Source organism: Lissotriton vulgaris, chromosome 12, assembly GCF_964263255.1.
Source record: "Lissotriton vulgaris chromosome 12, aLisVul1.2, whole genome shotgun sequence".
Classification (NCBI taxonomy): domain Eukaryota; kingdom Metazoa; phylum Chordata; class Amphibia; order Caudata; family Salamandridae; genus Lissotriton; species Lissotriton vulgaris.
In genome coordinates this window covers 758,727,651-758,747,472 of record NC_141700.1, presented here as the reverse complement: position 1 = coordinate 758,747,472, position 19,822 = coordinate 758,727,651, and the positions used below count along the sequence as shown (strand labels likewise).

The following is a 19,822-nucleotide window of genomic DNA, read 5'->3' as shown; positions in this document are numbered from 1 at the left end:
TTCGCAAACGCGAACTTACCTGTCGGGTCGCAAGTTTTGCGAACTTGTTGTTTCTACTTGTCCAGCCTGTTTGGGACACTCTTCTTCATCACAGCCACCCTCTGTCACCACTGCCACTCTCTGACTACTCATGCCACCCTCTGGCCCACCCATGCCACCCTCTGTTTCATCACAGCACCCTCTGGTTGTCCAGTGTACATTATTGTGGCAAAGCAAAGCACACCTTCCCTGCCTCAAGTGCCCTGAATTAATTTGGGGCTGATTAATGTGTCACAGAATATTTTTTTAGCTGGCACCTGCTTCCTTAGTGCTTCCTGATTAGTGATCTTTTGCACTTGCTAAGTGCTTTCATTGTTGCAAAATTAGTTACAACACCTGCCCTTCCCCAACTGACAATAATGAATTAGGGGCTGATTAATGTGTCACTGGATTTGAACTTCCAGCCTGGCTCCTGCTTGTCTCCCTTAGCTGTAATTCAGGACCTTTGTGGCATATGTGTAACTATTCTGAGGGTCAGAGCAGGGTCACATAATAGTTGCAAGCAGGCAACTGAACTCTGGAGGGGCCCCTCAGGAAGCACTACAGGAAATGGCTACTAATAATGAGCTTGAACTTTTGAACCTGGTAAGTAGTTTCAGTTTTGCTAAGATCGTATTTCTGCAATTTAGCGCTTATTCGCGGGGCGCGAAGTTGAACTGGGAAGCCGTGAACTCACGCGAACAGTGCGAGCAAGCCATAAAATCCGCTGCTCGCGGATTTGCGGATTTTGCGGGAAATTCGCGGATCTCGCGGATTGCGAATTTACCGAGAATCCGCAAAATCCGCGAGCGGAACGGATTTTCCGCCCATACTTAGTCTGCGTCCGTCCGCGGCCGGCTGGGGCCCGGGGCCCGTCACTCTGCCCAAATCACATCCTATGCCCCTAGGGACCTGATCGCATTACACTCTCTCTGGCCGCTGGAATCCTCCAGCCACTCAAAACGACTCCAACTTGGGATCTTCAACGCCCGTAGTGTTGTTCCAGAGCTCAGGGCCCTTCCATCCTCCACCACCCCCGAGCACACTGCCTCCTTCCCACCTTCTATAACCCGGCCTGCTCAGACACCTGTTAACATGGAACTAGCAATTGCATACCTCAACACCCGGTCGCTAGTCAGTCACCAACATGACATATGCCACTTCCTGGACTCAGATCGTCCTGATATTCTACTCCTAACTGAGACCTGGCTGAATGAGGACTCCTCCCCTGACATCTTGGCAGCAATTCCTCCAGGGTATTACATTCTCCAAGCCAACCGACCAGCTGGTAAATCCGGAGGTGGCGTAGCCGCTATTATCAAACTCTCCATCAGATTCACCTCCCTCTCTCTACTCACCATCCCCCAGGCCGACTGCCTGGCTATCAGACTCGAATCCTCGGTGCCCCCTCTTGCCTGTGTCCTGGTATACCACCCCCCTCAACCCATGCCCAATTTCCCCTCTCTCTTTGGCGATCTACTATCTCAGCTCACAATCAATAACTCCAAACTCCTAGTTTTAGGAGACTTCAATTACTGGCCTTCGGACCCACATGAAAGCCCCCATTCCTTGGCTTTCACTGACCTACTAAGCGGCCTCAATGGCCGTCAACACGTCCACACAGCTACTCATTCCAAAGGCCACACCCTAGATCAGGTGTGGACCTACAACCTTGAAATCAAATCACTCACGATCCTTCCTTGCCATTGGTCGGACCATTTCTTAATCTCTTTCCTTCTCCTGGTCCCCCCACCACCCCCCGTAGCCGAGGCCCTAGCCTCCTGGCCCGCAACTGGAATAAAGCAAACCTTGACCTTTTTCTTTCCTCTCTAACATCTTCGGTTCCGCCCGGCCCAGGTTCTCTAGATTCCCAGGAAGTCGCACTTGTCAAATGGCTGGAGTCCGCCAGCGACAAGGTCGCCCCCCTTAAGTCAATCAGAACTAAGCGCCCTCACGACGCACATCGCTGGTTTTCCGACAGCCGTAAAACCCTAAAACTGGGACTTCGCCAAGCCGAGCGTCGCTGGCGCAGAAACTACGACCCCTCAGAAAAACCCCACTTCCTAAAATTATCCGGAGAATATAAACAAGCAATTTCAGTTGCCAAAACTGCTTACTTCTCCACAAAAATTCTCAATTCCGCGCAAAAATCTAAGGACATCTTTGCTATTGTGGAGGAGCTCTCACACCCGGATAGGGTGACTATCAAACCCCTCCCTTCTCAGGCACTTTGCGACTCCATTAATTGTTTTTTCATAGACAAAATCAGCAAAATCAAAAACAGTATCTCCTCTGGGGCCCCGGCGATGTCCCTCCTGTCCTGGCCCTCCACTGGCCCTCCTGAACAACTCTCTCCTGCTCGGCGAGGTCTCCAGTCAGTTCAAGAACGCCAAAGTGGTCCCTATATTAAAAAAAAACAACGCCGACCCCACGGTTTTGGGCAACTTCCGTCCCATCTCCCTTCTTCCTTACCTGAGCAAGGTACTTGAGACACATGTGACCAGCGTCCTCAGCTCCTTTATTGAGGACTCCAACTTTCTAGACTCCCAGCAAGCCGGGTTTAGACCTGCCCATTCGACAGAGGCGGTCATCCTCTCTGTTATGGAGGAACTTCGTAGAGGCGCTGACTCCAACATCAGTCAAGCCTTGGTGCTCTTAGATCTGTCAGCGGCCTTCGACACGGTCGACCACACCATCTTAGTCGACCGTGTCAAAGAGGCAGGCATCAGTGGGACGGCCCTTAACTGGGTTCGTTCCTTCCTGGCGGACCGCCATCAATCGGTCCGTCTTTCCCAGTTTACGGCAAACAGGACGAGGGTCTCCTGCGGTGTTCCGCAGGGTTCATCCCTGTCACCCCTTCTTTTTAACCTGTACCTCACCCCCCTGATCCGCTCCCTCCGCGGTAGGAATGTCACTGCATTTAATTATGCAGATGACATTCAGCTCGTCTTCAATCTCGACTCCTCGGATGAAGCGGCTCAAGATTTCCAGTCCACCCTCTGCCATATCAGTAATTGGATGAGCACCCACCATCTTAAACTTAATCCCGACAAGACGGAGCTCGTTCTTGTCGGAGGCCCATCCAATCCCTGGAATTCCACCTTCTGGCCCCTTTCCCTCGCCCCCCCCACCCCCCCCACCCTGCTGACAAAGTGAAAAGCCTCGGGGTTTACATCTCCCAAGACCTCTCAATGTAGCACCAGGTCAGTGCTACTGTGTCCTCCTGCTTTTTTCAGCTTCGGAAGATTCGGAAAATAGCCCACTTTTTGACCACTGAAGCCCTCACCCCGGCACTGCTGGCTTTAGTCATCTCTCGGATCGACTACGCCAATGCCCTGTACGCTGGCATCCCACAATACCAAATTAACAGATTGCAGCTGATACAGAATCAGGCAGCTCGCCTTATCTACCACCAACCTAAACATCACCACGTCCGTCCTCTCCTCAAGGCCCTTCACTGGCTTCCCGTTTCGGAGCGCTGCAAGTTCAAACTGGGCTGCCTGACTCATAAATCTCTGACCGGCACCGATCCCTCCTTTATTTCCTCTCTTCTGCACCCTTATACTCCCTCCAGGCACCTCCACTCCTCTCACCTTACGCTCCTTCAGACACCCCGTTTCAGGCGCAAAAAACACGGAGGTCTCAGATTCTCCTTTTTGGCACCCTCATTCTGGAACTCTCTGCCGCTAGAACTGAGACTCTCTTCCTCTCATCTTCACTTCAGGTCTATCCTAAAAACCCACCTCTTCCTTAGCATTTACACATAAGCTCTTCTCTCCTCGCCTTCTGCCTCTCACCGAATAAAGTGAACAGCGCCAAGAAACCATCCGGTGAATGCCGCGCTTTATAAGTAATTTTTACATTACATTACATTACATCGACTGCATTGTCTGCAGGAGTGCCGATTCAGGACATCTGCAGAGCAGCAACATGGACATCAACGCATACCTTCACGAAGCACTACTGCTTAGAAGCGACAGCTGGAACAGATGTGGCAGTGGGAGAAGCGGTTCTGAGGAATATCATCCAATGACGGTGATCCCTCTTACATCCCTCCTTCCTTGGGTTTTAGTCACGAAAGCACATTTGTATTGTTTACTGTGTATAAGGTTATTCATACTGTCTTGCATATTGTGAAGATGCAGAAAACAGTTGTGCTTTGTTCTATCACTGCTAGCTATTCTGATTCAGGCATGTGAATCTATGAAAGTTCCAATACTGGAGTAAGAAAACAAGTTACTTACCTGTAACTGTAGTTCTCCAGTATTGGAAGCTTTCATAGATTCACATGCAACCCACCCTCCACCCCTGAGAGGCTTTGGATTTGGCACAGGGGGTGTTTTATACACAAGTGCGTGAAAATCTGAGGGACAAGAGGTTCTCTCAGGAGGGTTCTAGAGGGTGGGGAGCTCTGATTGGTTCAGGGAAAGGGTTAGTCCTTTTTTATATAATGACTGTAATGGGTTGCAAAAGGAAAATGGGCCTAGGCCTCTTTTCAGTTTCCTTTACTACTAAGCGTAGCTTTTTTATATACCAGAGACTCCCGTCTCGACGACGGGGAATGATTCAGGCATGTGAATCTATGAAAGCTTCCAATACTGGAGAACTACAGTTACAGGTGAGTAACTTGTTTTCAAATCGATTGTAACTAAGAGTTAAGCATTCCCAACATTGGTTGGTGATTTTTGGAAATTATGACATATTAATAGACGTTGATATCCCTTGTATTTGCAGAAACCTTGTGGTGCCCCTATTTTTGACCGGTGCAATGTCATTAACAAATGCATCCCATAAATGTAGTATTGTTAACTTCCTATCTTACACTTGACAGAATATATTAAATGTAAAAAAAGTGCTCATCTACACTTTGTTTTCATTTCTCTGTAGGACACCGTTTATGAATATTATGTGGACCCCAAGACCAAGACTTGGGTCTCCTTTGAAGATAAGTTGCCCAAGGGTTGGCGGTACCCTCCTAAGTAAGTGACCTGTCCTTCTGACAAGAGATTTATGTTTAAGGCCTTCATTGTTTGTTGAAACTGTTTCTAGGAATATGTTCTGTTTGTTTGTATGTGTAAGTGGGACCTGAAGTTCCAGTGGGCGCGACATCAGGGGAACCTGTCCGATTACATCCAGATCTTGGAGGGCACTGCACAGCAGCTGCAGTGGTGGCTTATGAACTGACATTGGGTCCAGGGCAGATCCCTCTCCCTTCCCCAACTGGAGCACGCAGTGGTGATGGGCGCGACCCTCCAGGGATGGGGGGGCGACATGGGAGAGGCGGAAATCAGAGGCCTCTGGTCTCTGGTGGAGTCCAAGCTCCAAATCAACCTTCTGGAACTTCGGGCAGTCCGACTTGCACTGAAGGCATTCCTTCTCTCTGTCAAAGAGAAAGTGGTGCAGGTTTTCACAGACAACACCACTGCCATGTGGTACTGCAACAAACAGGGCGGGGTGGGGTCGTGGACCCTATGACAGGAGACTCTGCTCCTCTGGATATGGCTGGAACAGCAGGGCATTTCCCTGGTGGTTCAACACCTGGCAGGTTTACTGAACACCAGGGTGGACAGGTTTACATTTGAAAGCGTTCTTATTTACCTGTGCCAAGTCCTGCTTGGTTCTACAAAATAAAAGCATATATTTTTGTTCTTACCTATTTGGTCTGGATTCTGAGTGTGCATAATCAGTCCTTGATTGAGTGACTGTAATAAATACTTAACACACCCTCCTGATAGGCCTGACTGCTCGTCCACACTACCACAAAGCGAGCTGTTAGTACTGATCTAATTTAGCCTCTTCTATACCTCTGGGGACTTCCTGGACTCTGTGTACACTATACCTTACTTTGGTATATACAGAGCAAGCTTTGGGGCCGTCAGGCAGGCCATGAAGGTTATACTGCTGCTGATCTCATAAGAGGAAAGGATTAGAATAGACGGTATGATCACCTGTATTACATAAGGCAACAAGAAGGAAGAAAATCAAAGAGCTGTCACAGCAAACACAGCGGCGGTGGTATTGGGCTTCACGTCACAGAAGTATTCTAGCAGTGGAAGACATTCCAGGGCTACAGAACATAATGGCAGAATCTGTAAATGGAAATGTGGACTGCTTAGAATGAAAGCTGGATCAAGATAGCTGGAGTTTAAATTTCAGAGGTGTAGCGTGTCTCTTTTGGATCACTTCGCCACACTGGAGACCTCCAAATGCTAGAGCCCCACAGGCAGTGGTTTCCCAAGACCTAAGGTGAAACATTTTCAACTCCTTTTTTTGAATTGCAGTTCCTCAATCGCCACACATGGCATTCCCACATACTCCTACACTAAACCTATCACTTAATAAATGTAATAAGGTAAACCAATGTTATCCTACGAGAGAAGTCGGCCTTGCAATATTAAATAATACATTTGAGAGTTTTTCACTACCAGGACATGTAAAACTTAACCCCTTGCTTGAGCCCGTCAGCCAACGGCTGTCGTTAGCACTACCTCGGTAGTGCTGTGCACGGCCGTTGGCCAACTCAGCCCCATCCACCTGATAGAACTCCTGCACTGCGGCGGAATTTGCGCTGGCTAGTAAATTAAAAGTGTCAATTGAGTTTAAGCACATTTTACATTGTCTAAAGGAGAGTGCATACACCCTTTAGCCGTGGTTAGCAGAGGTGAGGTGCACAGAGTCCTAAAAGCCAACACAAATGGGTTCAGAAAGCAGGAAGGGTGAAGGCAAAAAGTTTGGGTGGATACTTCAGAGAGGGCAAGCTCCAACAGTGATTCTGTGCATTTGCTCGTGCTATACTGCTCAACCTTCTGTAGTCCCTTATACTGGATAGAATGTGTTCTGAAGTCCCTGCACACAAAAGTAAATTATATAAAATGTATGACTTTAATGAAGATGCCTGTGATGCAGAATCAGGGACTACAAGTAAGTAATCGTTTGTTCTTCAGCATTGGTGTCTCCTATAGATCCACATGCACTCACCCTCCTCCTCATTCATGAGGCAACTAGCACTTCCCCAAGGTGAGGGACGAAAATCTGACGGTTGGTCCTGCTGAGGAAGGTTGGAGCTCTGAGCTACTCTAAATGATTAGACAGAGTGTAGATCACAAAATGAGGAGGATGAGCCACTAGTAGTATACAGTGATTTTCCATGTAATTTGCTGTACTGGAATGCTGCTGTGTTAACATTGACTATACTGGGTTCCCTGGCTGACGTTGTGAAATAATTTAAGAATGTGAATCTATGAAAGACAGTAATTCTGAAGTACTGTTCTTACTGGAAAGTGACGTTTTCTTATGATATCACACCCTAGTGTTGCAGGGATTCTGCCCAAGAACAGAACTATGCGTAGAATTATGGGACCTTAGCATGTAGGGACTGAGTCATCCTACTACCTTAGTCCCCATGAGCCCAGGACCGACTAGCTATAGAGTCTCACTTGCTCTCCTACTCACTCAAAGAGAAACAAGTGATTAGACACCCTAGAACACAACACTCCCGAATCTCTCAGGACTCGCAGTTGCAAGACACACCCTTTCACTCGCACTATTGTATCTGTCCACAATAAGATCAGACAGAGCCAGGAAACAGTTTAAAATATTTATTTTAACTACTGTGTCCTAACATGCAGTATACGTGCCACAACAAGCAGGAAAATGGGTAGTACAAATACAGTCAGCATAGCAGCTAGTCCATAAATCATAAAGGGAGATGCCACCATAAAAAAACAGTGGAGCCTAACATCCCTCCCCTTGCTAAGGTATTATTATATATTAGAATATCTCTGGGTTTTGGCTGCAGACCCCATACCTCAGACAATAGATGGTAGTCCTTAATCATAGGTGCTGTCTCACCCTTCTCCCTGGAAAGGTCCCTCTCCAAGTGTGTCCTCCCTATGCATGTATCCCCATAATACCAAAGTGCAAGTTCCAAACAACAGCTGCATTGGCATGTTTTGTCTGGGGGCTAGTGCCTGACCAGAACAAAATAACAAGGGCCTTTTTTTTATTGACCTTGCTGACAATGTTCCGACCAAATACCAGGAAAGTGCAAAGAATGCCCACAGTAGCCAGTTCTCTTGTGAAAGGTACGAACAAAGTCTTTGCAAAAATAAAGCCATGTAACAACGTGCGCATAGCCCCGTAAGGGCTGGCGAGCTCATGCTAACTTAGTGAAGACGATCATGTTCCTTTGGGCCACGTGACAATAGATAATTATACAAATATTTACTATTTTCAAACTAAAGAAACTCTACTTTAATTGGTAATGTTTTACCAGATATGTGGTGTCTCCCCTTCCTCCAGAGTGGTATTAACACCGGAGCCTTGGTTTACTGAACAAAAGCTTTGTAACAGGACACTATAATGTAAACTTTGTTTACTTATATGTAAACAAAGTTTAAAGAATTGGAAATCTTCCACGTCAGCACTTCCGAGCCCTTCATTCCAAGTGCATTAATTTTTGTAGTATATATTTCAGTGTAATGTTACAGTACTGTTTTAGTGTCTGTTTCAGTGTAAAGGCACAGTCATCAGAGTTGGCACTCTGCTGGGTGAAGAAAATCACGCAGTCCAATGCAGGTAGGCAACAGTTCACAGGTGTATAGGAATACACAGATTATTTTTCTAATCAATTATAAAAGAGTAGGTAGATGTTTCTGGTCGCACCTTCAGCAGCCAAGATGCAGACTCTGTACTCCAGGAGCTCTGCCTTGAATATGTACTCCAGTCAGCCCTCAGGCACGCAAGTGTCAAAGCTTCACTTGGGGATCTCTTATACTGCATTTACATTAAGTCTTTAGGTATTACTATAGAAGACCTCGAGCTATGTCAGAAAAACGCCAATTTAAGGCAGAACATAGCCTGAACTGTTCAGGAAAGGGCCTGTCTCAGGTAGTGACTAAACCTAATGTCCATTCCTCTGAAACGTATTAAACTTACTGCTTCCTCAACCATCCACCATACTTCTTTAATCTGATACAGCATGCCCAGCTTTGCACATTGAATGTTGTATTCAGCAAGTTTCAGCTATGGCATTGGGCCACATGCGCTTCTTCTCTTATACTCGTATGGCTGCAGCCAGTCCTCGATTCATGGAGAGTTGTAGGTCTGTTTTCCGAAACGTTTCTTCCAGAGTTTTCTCCTTCCTTCTGAAATTTGCACCAACCAAGCGAGAAATTGACTGGACACATTTACATTTACTATGTGGTACCCAGGTGTCCGCAATACTGCAGGCTGTGTGGTTCAGGACAATTACAGTGTATTGACCACAGAGATGGTTTACTTGTGATGCCCTCTAGTGGGGACACCACTTCGCAAACCTATTGAACAGGATGACACCATAAACTTTCATTTATGGTTAACTTCGGATCAATAAAACCCATCAACAGTGCAATCAAAAAGGAGAAAATCAAGTTGCATATTGCAATTAAAAATGAGAATTAAAGCTAAATATATATATATATACATAAAAAAAGCAGCATTAAAAAGCATCTTATGTGACAGAGACTTCTAGCTGCTGATTCCTTACCTTTGAATTTCCTAGGCATCAGACTGGATTTGTAAACATTTGTGTGAGCAGTCCCCCTGCTCGCCGTCGGGTGGGTCAGTTCAGCTTTGCATGTAGTCGTCTGCACAGGATGTGACATCGTGGTCACCTATATAGGAGCCACGCGGACATCAGTTCTTTTTTTTCCGTGCAAGTTAGCGCTGATCCGCAGAAGAGCTACCCCTCTGTCTCTTTTTGACAGATTTTTTTCAACGTTTTGTTGAGGAATTTTTCATTGTCTTGCGGGATGACCTCTAAAAGAGTATGCCAAGTGGCGTCTGTCACCGTGCCATGTCAGTCGCCGACTCGCACTTTGTGTGCAGATAGTATCTTGAGCATGACCACGACTTAAAGCTGTGCTCGGACTGCCAGGCCATGGCACTGGAGGCCTTGAGGGAGTTGTCCATGAAGCTCCTTGGGGCCTGGCAATTGATGTCAACAAGCGTGACTCCTCAGAAGTCCAGATCAAGAGAGAGAGAGAGGTCACTGGACCACTCCAGGAGACCCAAGACCTCTTTGTCGCCCTTGAGGTCCTCTGGACACTTGGGGAAGAGGCACAAGAAAAAGAAGAAGTCTAAAAGAAATTCGACTTTACCTCATCCATTGAGGATTGACAAGACCAGGGAGGAACATTGACGTTCCAGGCATGGTTCTGTGGTGCTGGAGCCAGGTTTGACTGTGCCACTCCCCCGTTTCTGGAAGCAGGAGCAACCCTCGCTGAAGTAAGAGTTTTACAAGGCCATGTATTTGAGCAGGCCGACCCCACTGGTGCACCTTCGAGCCCTGTGCGGCCAGAGGGGACCCCGTCAGGCTCCGCACCGACTATTACAGCCTCAGTGCTGTGAGGTCTCATGGATCCGGATTGGCACCGGTCATGCCAATACAACCTTCTTTGGCACCAGTCCCAGCACCACCAGCTCAAGCTCCATTTGGATCCCTGATGACTCAGAGTCTGATCAGCGTCAGTCGCTGCCGAAGGAGCCCAGAGCCTCTGGGATGTTGCCTGTACATTTCGAAGAGGTTTAAGGCATGGCAGAGGTGTGGGAGGGTTCTCTGGATCCTTTAAAACAACAGTTAGACAATCCTGGTGAGGAATTAAACTGGCATGAGTAGCTTGCGGAGGCCAGCGGTCTGCTCTCTCCACCTACTGTGACTACAGAGGAGGGGGCTTCTTATGCTATGTTGGTAAAAAGGGCAACAGAGGGCCTTGGACCGGAACCGTCCTCTGTGCAAGTCAAGACTAATCTCTTGACTGAAGTGCTTTAGCCTCGGGCTTCCTCATCTGAATCCTTTTTGATATTTAATGAGGCACTAATGAATGTCCTTGTAGGTTCAAGGTCCAAGCCTAGCACAGGGGCTCCTGTGGGCAGGACTATAGCACGTCACCATTGCCCCGCACCGGGTCATCCAAGTTTCCTCTGCCAACTACCTACTCCTGAGAGCTCGGTGGGCCAAGCCTCAACGTCCCACAGCACACTTTGGAAGGAGATGTTTTTTTCCGCCAGCCTGCATTGAGGTCAGTGAACATTGCATGCCTATTTGGCCCTTTCTCGCACACCCTTTGGGAAATGGTTCCGCAAGTGCTGCCTGTAGGAAGCTGGCTCTGTATATACTATACCAAATTGAGGTATAGTGTGCACAGAGACCAGTGTGTCCCCAGAGGCTTTACAGAGGCTCAAGTATAGAATACTAATGCTCTCTTTTATGTTAGTGTTGGCGAGCAGTTAGGCATATCAGAGGGCAGTGCTAAGCATTTGTTGTACACACATATCAGAGGGCAGTGCTAAGCATTTGTTGTACACACACTCAGGCAAGAAATGATTACACACAATCCGTTACTAAATCCGAGACCAATAGTTGGTAAAAAATATTACTTTTAGTATATTTATTTTATAGAACCAACGATACTGTGATGTATGTAAATACGTTTTGCAATATCAATGACTTTCAATGTAAGAAGTGGAAACTTAGTGCATTTTTCAACAATACAATGTTATCCTATGGGAGGGGACACAAACAGCAATTTGCAAGTAAGTAAACGATTTACAATATTGATAAAGAATGAGTAACAGGTAAGGTTCAGGTAAGTGACAAAACTGCACCACCAGCGTCACTGGGGTGGACGGGTGCAAAGGTCAAACTTGGGATTTGGTGCCAATGATATCCAATGGAGAATGGGGGCAATCAGAGTGGTACTACTTACAGGTAAGTAGCATGGTTTCTGATGGATACATCTGCCAGTAGATTCCTCACCTTGTGAATATCCCCCTGTGTCAGCAACATTCGGAAAAAATAACCAAGGTAACACACACAGTGTGAAGACAATTTAGGAAAGCAGATAGAATAATACACTTCCTTTAAAGGCAACATATATACATAAAAACATTGCCATAAATGCAGGTATACAAGGGTGGACAACGGGTGGCAGGTGGGCATGTGAGGAATCCACAGGCAGATACTGTAGCCACCAGAAAAAGCATTACCGAAGGGAAGTAACTTGTTCTTTGTAACCAGTCTCCGGTGGTAAGCACAGGAGGGCCACAATGCAGCACCAACTTGCACCTCCAGCGGCACAGGCGTGGCCGGGTGCCGAATGCAACCCAATGTTGAATGTGTAAGTTGGAAAAAGGTTGCAGACTCGGAATAGGAGGCAGGACGAAAGAAATCTACAGCTGCACAGGTTAGCTGAAATGTGCTGGGAAGTCGGGACATCATTGGTTGATCTCTCCAAAGCCCAGGGGCTCCGGGGGCAGGGGTGTCCTTTGGCATTGGAATTCATCTTACTGTTGCAGGTGGCGGTTGGGGGAAGTTGCGCAGAGGCTGCAGGCCTTGACGGGAAATCCAACATTGCTGAAACGGTGGGCAATTGGAACTCGGGCTCTGGGCGTCGGGTGCAGAAGTAGTTGGTTTTGCAGTACTGCTGGCAGAGCACTTCGTCTTTAAAGTTGGTTTGCTTCTCGTCCGCTGTCCACAGGAGAGTGGGAGTCTTTTTAGAAGGCAGGCAGTCCTCCCAGGGTTCTGGAGATTGCTGGACTGCAGGAGGAGTCGCTCATTGAGGGCTGCAGACATCCCGGTGGGGCTGGGGCAAGCCATTTGCCCTCTTCTTCGTATGTCATCGGTAACCTGAGGATTAAGGTTCAAGGGTCCCCCTCAATTCTGATAGATACATCTGCCGTGTGGATTCCTCACCATGTGAATATCCCCTTGCGTCAGCAACATTCGGAAATTCTTTTCGTAGCCTCGCGCCGACGTGGACGTGGACTTGGACGTCATAGAGACACGGCTCCGCTCGCGACTCCGCTGACGACACCGACGCCTACAATAGGCCCACGCCGGCGTGATGACATCAGTTCCCTTTTTTCCACGTCGTCGACGCTAACGGTTATCGGGAATCTCTGTAGCCAACTGGTACTTTGTTGCTTTTTGTTGCAAATTTCTGCTTCTTTGTTTCCTGTCTCTTCGACTATGTCATCTAAGAAGACCGGCTTCAAGCCCTGCAGGGAGTGCAGTAAAATGATGTCTATTACCGACCCGCATGATGACTGCATCTGGTGTTTGAGTTCCGACCATGATGTGGAAGATTGTTCTTCATGTCGGAAGATGAACCCGAAGGCCCTGAGGGAGAGAGAGGCCAAACTCCTGGTTGCGAAGGTGAAGGCTGGGAAAGAGAAATCGCCGAGGTCTCGTTCTCGTTCTCGAAGGGCGAGGTCGAAGTCGAGGACGAAGTCGAGGTCTGGTTCTCGAGAGGGGTCGTCTTCTAGGTCAGCTTTGGATCATATTTCGAAGTCGAAGAAGAAACATAAGAAGAGGAGACATGAGTCCCGACGTCGTTCCGGTAAGGAGTCGGGCTCGAGGTCGAGGTCACCGAAGAAGGTACGTTCGAAGGTGGTTTCTCTGGATGTCTCTGAGCCTGAAGGTGAGGCCTCACCTTCGGAGTCGCATGCGCGGTCTCCTACTCCGGCTCCGAATCCTTCTCCGGCTCCGAATCCGTCTCCAGCGCCGTCCCCTGCCCAAGAAGAGGAAGAGGCTCGGGAGGATGTGGATTCTGCGCCTGTTGAAGAGCCGAATCCGATCCCTCCTCAGGACCGGCCTGAGGGTTTTCAACCGCCCTTTCCTGCCCCAGGCCAGGACCCTTCAGCGTTTCTTAACGCTATGAATGGCGTCTTCTCAAGGGCGTGGTACCCCTCTGGTGCACCTTCGGGTCCCATGGTTCCTTTGGCTTACAGCTTGGGAGTTCCTCACTCCTATCCTCCGGCGCCGTTTATGCCTTACATGCCGGCTCCGACGCCGCATTGGCAATTCCCGACTAATGCCACTTGTTTGATGGGGAGATATGTGCATGCCCTTATGGATTCTTTGCGTGTCCTAGTTCCTAAAGTTCCTGATGCCAGCAGGAAGGATTTTGAGGAAGTGATTTCTGATACTCAGGCGGCCGCTCGCCAGGTTATTCAAAGTGGTCTAGACACTGCCGACTCTGTGGCTCGTATCATGGGCACTGCTGTCGCCACTAGGAGGTCAGCCTGGCTGAAATCCTCAGACTTTTCGGCTGATGTTCTGGCGACTTTGCTGGATCTTCCTTTTGATGGTTCTGGTCTCTTTGGGAAGAAAGCTCATGCGACCCTTGAGAGATTTAAAGACAGCAGAGCGACAGCTAAGTCTTTAGGTCTCCAGATCAGAGGCTCTTCGACCAACAGGAGGTTCAGGGGCTTTGGTCGCTCGTCCTTTCGGAATTTCCGGCAAGGTCAACAGCAGCAGCAGCAACAGCAGCAAAATTCTATGTACAGATCGTATAGGGGGAAGCAAAGAGCGCGTCCTCGTGGACGTCAGGCCTCCTCCTCCACCTCTTCCAACCCCCCTGCCTCGGAAAAGCAGCCCTAGATCCACTATTCAGGATCATGTGGGTCCGGTGGGGGGCCGGCTTACCCATTTTCTACAGGATTGGGAAGCAGTTACATCAGATCTTTGGGTTCTCAATCTTGTAGAAAATGGGTATGCCCTTCCCTTTCGGGAATTCCCTCCCAATTACCCTCCTTGTCAAGGCTTTTGCACCGAGGAACATCTGTCTCTTCTGCAGGAGGAGGTGCTAACTCTGTTACGAAACGGTGCAATAGAGGTGGTCCCAGAGCAGGAAAGGGGTCAGGGATGCTACTCCCGGTATTTCCTGATTCCCAAGAAGGATGGCAGACTGCGTCCAATTCTGGATCTCAGGATCTTGAATCTCTATCTGAAACAGGAGAAATTCAAGATGCTCACCCTTGTTCAGGTTCTTCAAGCGCTGCTGGAAGGAGACTGGATGGTGTCGCTCGACTTGCAGGATGCGTATTCCACATCCCAATCCTGAAGTCGCACAGGAAGTTTCTCCGTTTTACGGTGGGATCGCAACACTACCAGTTTGCGGTCCTTCCGTTTGGTCTTACTACTGCGCCTCGAGTCTTCACCAAGGTGATGGCGGTGGTGGCAGCTTATCTCAGGAGGTCGGGGATACCTGTGTTCCCTTATTTGGACGACTGGCTGATCAAAGCGGAGTCGTCAGAGAAGGTGCTCCATCATCTGCAAGAGACAACTCAGTTGTTGTTCAAGTTGGGTTTTTTGATAAATGTACCCAAGTCTCACCTCGTGCCCTCCCAGCGCAACCTGTTCATAGGTGCTGTACTGGACACTACTGTTTGTCGTGCATTCCCTCCACCTCAAAGGATTCGCGACATTCAGGAAATGATTCCTTTATTTTTCAATGGGGCGGTCGTTCCAGTCCTGAAGGTCCTTCGCCTGCTCGGTCTGATGGCTTCTTGCATTCTGTTGGTCAACCATGCACGCTGGCACATGAGGGCACTCCAGTGGTGTCTCCGCAGGCAGTGGTATCGGCACAACGGAGATCTCGGGGAGTCAGTGAGGATCTTCAGAGAAACTGCAGCGGATCTGTCTTGGTGGAGCGTGGAAGGCAATCTGTCACAAGGAAAGCCTTTTCAACTACCTCCATCGGTGGCCACGGTGATAACGGATGCATCCGCTCTAGGGTGGGGTGCTCATCTGGGGGATCTGGAGGTCAAGGGTCTTTGGTCTCCAGAGGAAAGGTTGCTTCACATCAACCTTGTGAGAAGTTGGCCCGATATGCAGTGCTCACTATTCTAGTGATCACTATGCATCGGTCAAAACGACCCTTATGGTGATTGGTTGTAAGTCAACCTTAGACCAGCTATCCTAGTAGCGTGGATACGAGCAGTCTTCGGGCTAAACTCTAGAGGGCGTGTTAAGCCAGCTGTTATACCATCACATACCCCTTGAACACCAAGTGAAAGAACACCACACAAGTGTTATGAAAATAAACAGTGTATTTATTAGAATCACAACAGCCCTGTACTCTTTATGAGGACAGGGTACTAAGCACAGAACAAAACTCTTAGGAAAATACTTCAAGTGCACAATCAATACAAGTGCCCGAGGGCACGGAAAGTTTAGTGGTCTCGGGCGGACCCGATAAGGCAAGTCGGAAGCGATAGGGACTCGGGACCCTTAAGTGGAGGCTATGCGGGCACCAAAATGCCGAAGTTACCTAGCCCAAGGGCTGCGGCTGCACAAGTCTTTACAGGCGTCGGGAGTCTTCGCTGACGAGCCAGAAGCCGGAAGGAAGGAGTTGCTGGCCGGCGACCAGTGGAGATAGTTCGTAGAGATCCAAGCCTGGATCAGAGAGGGATGACACCTGAAAGCAGAGGGGACCAAGTTCGTACTACTAGCCAGTAGTCAGAGGGTACCAGGAAGGCACCGGATGATCGTCACCTCGACTAGGTGAGTGGGCGACGCTAGGCTCTGCAGTCTCACGGACCAGGAGGCGGTGTCGGCGACCAGGATGGAGGTGCGAGCTGTCCCACGACGGTTGATGCTGTTGGCGTCGCTGGGCCCAGGATTGGGGCAACAAGCCTTGGCAAATTTCAGGGCCACGTGGTGGGCCTAAAATGGCGTCTTGAGTGGACCAGGAGGGAGCAGAAGTCGGTCTGGAGCAACCAGACCAACAGCGTTGGTTGTCGGACGTCGCCAAGGAAGGCCACAAGCCAGCGGCTAGTGATCAGACAACGTGCTGAACAGCAAAGCGCAGAAGGGCCCCACGCAGATCGTGGAGATGCTGGGAGGCTGCACTTCGATGCTGGAGCTGCTCAGGGTCGGGGCTTCTCGGACCCCAGAGCACTCACCAGAGGATCCCTCGGTGGTCGTGCTGGTTTAAGAAATCGTGCAGGTTTTGATGATGGCCGGTCCCTCGAGGTCTCGTCGCACCCACAGATCTCAGCTGAGCTGACGACGTGGGTAGAGGTCAGAGGTCCAAGAATCCAAAAATGGGGGTCGGGGTACGCACTCCTGAGTGTGATTAAATTTAACCGTGTAGGTGGTGCCCGTGGGGTGAAACCCTCTGTACTAGGGTAAAGTTTGATACGTTGATGCACTGATCTGTCAAGAAAAGTGTCTCCCCAGAGCACTCAATTTCAAAACGTTTCAATAAAGTTCAAATAAAGGTGCAATGCATGTAGATCATTTTCCAAGTTATTCTTTACTTGTGCATTTTTTTGTGATTCTTCTCATTCTTTACAAGTATTTTAACTCATTGGCCCAATGCATTTCGGGCTGAGCCCTTCCTCGGGGGCCCTGTACAATCCTGAAACATTGATAACAAAGTACAGTTTCAAAAAATAAATCTTTACACATTTGTGCATGTCATAATTAAACAATGTTAAACATGTGACCACATGCGAGGGGGGTGAAAAATCAGGGTTCGGGATGTTTTCTGTGTTAATGTAGCGTTTTTAACAGTGCTCTACGATGTTAAATTGGAAAGTGCACTTGAAAGTGTCTAAACGGTGACTGGTGTCGTCACGATTTTAAATAAAAGTGCTCGTGAAAAAATCGTTCTGCAAACCTGTTCAGGCGAGTCTGCTGGTCGCACTATGATAGGAAAAATATCTGTAAACGAACGAAACGTAACATGCGTTAAAAAACGGGTCTGCGTGTGGCAGCATATTCTGACGAATATACTAGCGAGAATGAAGCTTACCGAAAACAATAGTCATGAAGATCCGTGGTGGCGTCCGATGTGGATGTTAGAGTTCCGACTTGTTTCCGCGTTTGATAATCAACTTCGGGTCGTGGAGCTTCTTAAATGTAAACTAGAAGCTGATAGGGTGCGATGTGCGCGCAGTCACAGTGAATGTGATTGGATGACGCATGGATAGAGGTCAGAGGTGCCAGGGAAGCCGGTTCTCGTCGAGCTGGGCAGTCGGATTCCTGAGGAAGGACTTGCAGCAAACCACAGAGTTCTTAGATGGTGCCTGCGGATGCAGGGTGACTACTCCTTAGCCACAACGGAGAAATCTTGAGAAGAGTCTCGAAGTCCTTTCGTAGAAAGTATTCTTGATTCAAAGATGATCTAATTTGGAAGGGTCCCCGCTCCTGCCTTTATCCTAAAGAAAGGGGTGGGTACGTGACTAGGTCCTGCCCTAGGGGTGGGACCAGGAAGGGAGGTAGTTACGCCCCTCTCCCATGCCGGACTTTCCCCAGCCCAGGGGCTGGTGTGCCCCTGGAACTGGTTCTAGCCGGCAGATGCGTAGTGAGCACCGGGGTGCCACTCCGCAGTCACCTTCCTGTAAAGCCCTGCCTACCCAGGATACACAAAACCCTGTCTGGGACGGTGTGAGCACCGCCCCGGACAGGAAACCCTTTGTCCAAGCTCTCCTCGCTGGAAGGACTCCCAGCAGCAGGAGGTCAGACTCGTGTCTGTGGTGGCAGCATCAATTTTGTGGAGCTGAGGCTTCAGTTAACTTTAACCGGGGTTCACGGTTACGTACATGTCGTGTCCCTCTAGAAGGGCGGAATGCTAACCTCGTCGCCGGCATTGGTGAGAGGTCAGCATCCCGATTCGTATGACACCTTACTCCACATGTCTTGATAACGCGATACCGAAGTTACCAATATGGTACGCGTTATCATGGAACAGCCATTGGGTCTTGGTTCCGCAAGCTGCAACCGGGCTCGGCTCGTGCCAGCGCCCAATTCACACGATTCCACGCACTCTGCCTTCAGGATTGTCAAGGCCTGCCATAGGAGTGACTGATAGGAATGCGGGTGTCCATTTTAGGGTTAGATATAGGTATACTATATCTATAGCTACGGGCGAGTACGCCACGTTGCCCCAGCTGTCGCGCAGCCAGTTGTGTCAGATTTAGATGGCCATCCAGGGGTGGCTTAATACATGCTTCAGCTCCTGGTAGGCCCTGGGTACACCGATGCCCTGAGTTACAGGGTCTGACAAGGTGGCCCAGTTCCAATTGGGTAATGCACCTAAGGTACACGCATCAATTTAGCGAGAGAACAGCTAGGCTGTGGGTCTGATTGGCAGGCCCACAGCCCGAGAAAGTCGTAAACCAGTGAAACAAAAGCAAAAAATCTGGGTGATCATAGGATTGCAGACCCTACTCTCCTACAAACCTTCTAGAGTTGCGGGCGATACGTCTGGCGCTCAAGGCCTTCCTCCCCACCCTTCGCGGTCGGTCGATCCAAGTCCTGACGGACAACACGACTGCGATGTGGTACATTAACAAACAGGGAGGAGTGGGGTCGCAGTGTCTCTGCAGAGAGGCTCTGCGTCTCTGGTCCTGGGCTCAGGACCACCAGATTTGTCTGATGGCAAATCATCTGGCCGGAGTCCTGAACATGCGTGCAGACAGTCTCAGTCGGCAGTTCTCTGCCGACCACGAGTGGAGGCTTCACCCGGAGGTGGTTCGTCACGTCTTTTGGACGTGGGGGACTCCTCAGGTGGACCTGTTTGCTACTCGCGAGAATGCTCACTGCCCGTCATTCTGCAGTCTCCAGTATCCGATGCAAGGAGCCTTGGGGGACGCGTTTCAGTTGGGTTGGGGAAAACAACTCCTTTACGCGTTTCCTCCCATACCCTTGATTCCTTGGGTTCTGAGGAAGATTCGCCAAGACCGGGCCCAAGTCAGATGGAGGGGCAGGTTCTACGCACCCACCTCCAGACATTGCACCTTCATGCCTGGAGATTGAGCGGGGCAACCTGATTTCCTTTTCTCTCACGCCTGACGTGGTGGATGTCATCTTGTCAGCCAGGCGTGACTCCACAAAAACTGTCTATTCATATAGATGGTCAAGATTTGTCCCTTGGTGTGGTGAGAATGCTATTGACCCATTGAGTGCCCGTTTGTCTGATGTTCTCCAGTTTGCTCTTTCTCTGGCGCAGCAAGGGTTTGCTGTTGCCACGGT

The 19,822-nt window shown here is 49.1% G+C and overlaps 1 protein-coding gene across 1 annotated transcript in view; it reads left to right on the top strand.

Moving 5' to 3' along the window:
• The window catches only part of DNAH2 (dynein axonemal heavy chain 2), a 2,538,822-nt gene that overhangs the window by 1,548,291 nt on the left and 970,709 nt on the right, over positions 1–19,822 (top strand). Inside the window, exon 48 of the mRNA XM_086946066.1 lies at positions 4,906–4,997. Coding sequence (XP_086802192.1) covers positions 4,906–4,997 — 92 coding nt within the window. The remainder of the gene's footprint in view (positions 1–4,905; positions 4,998–19,822) is intronic.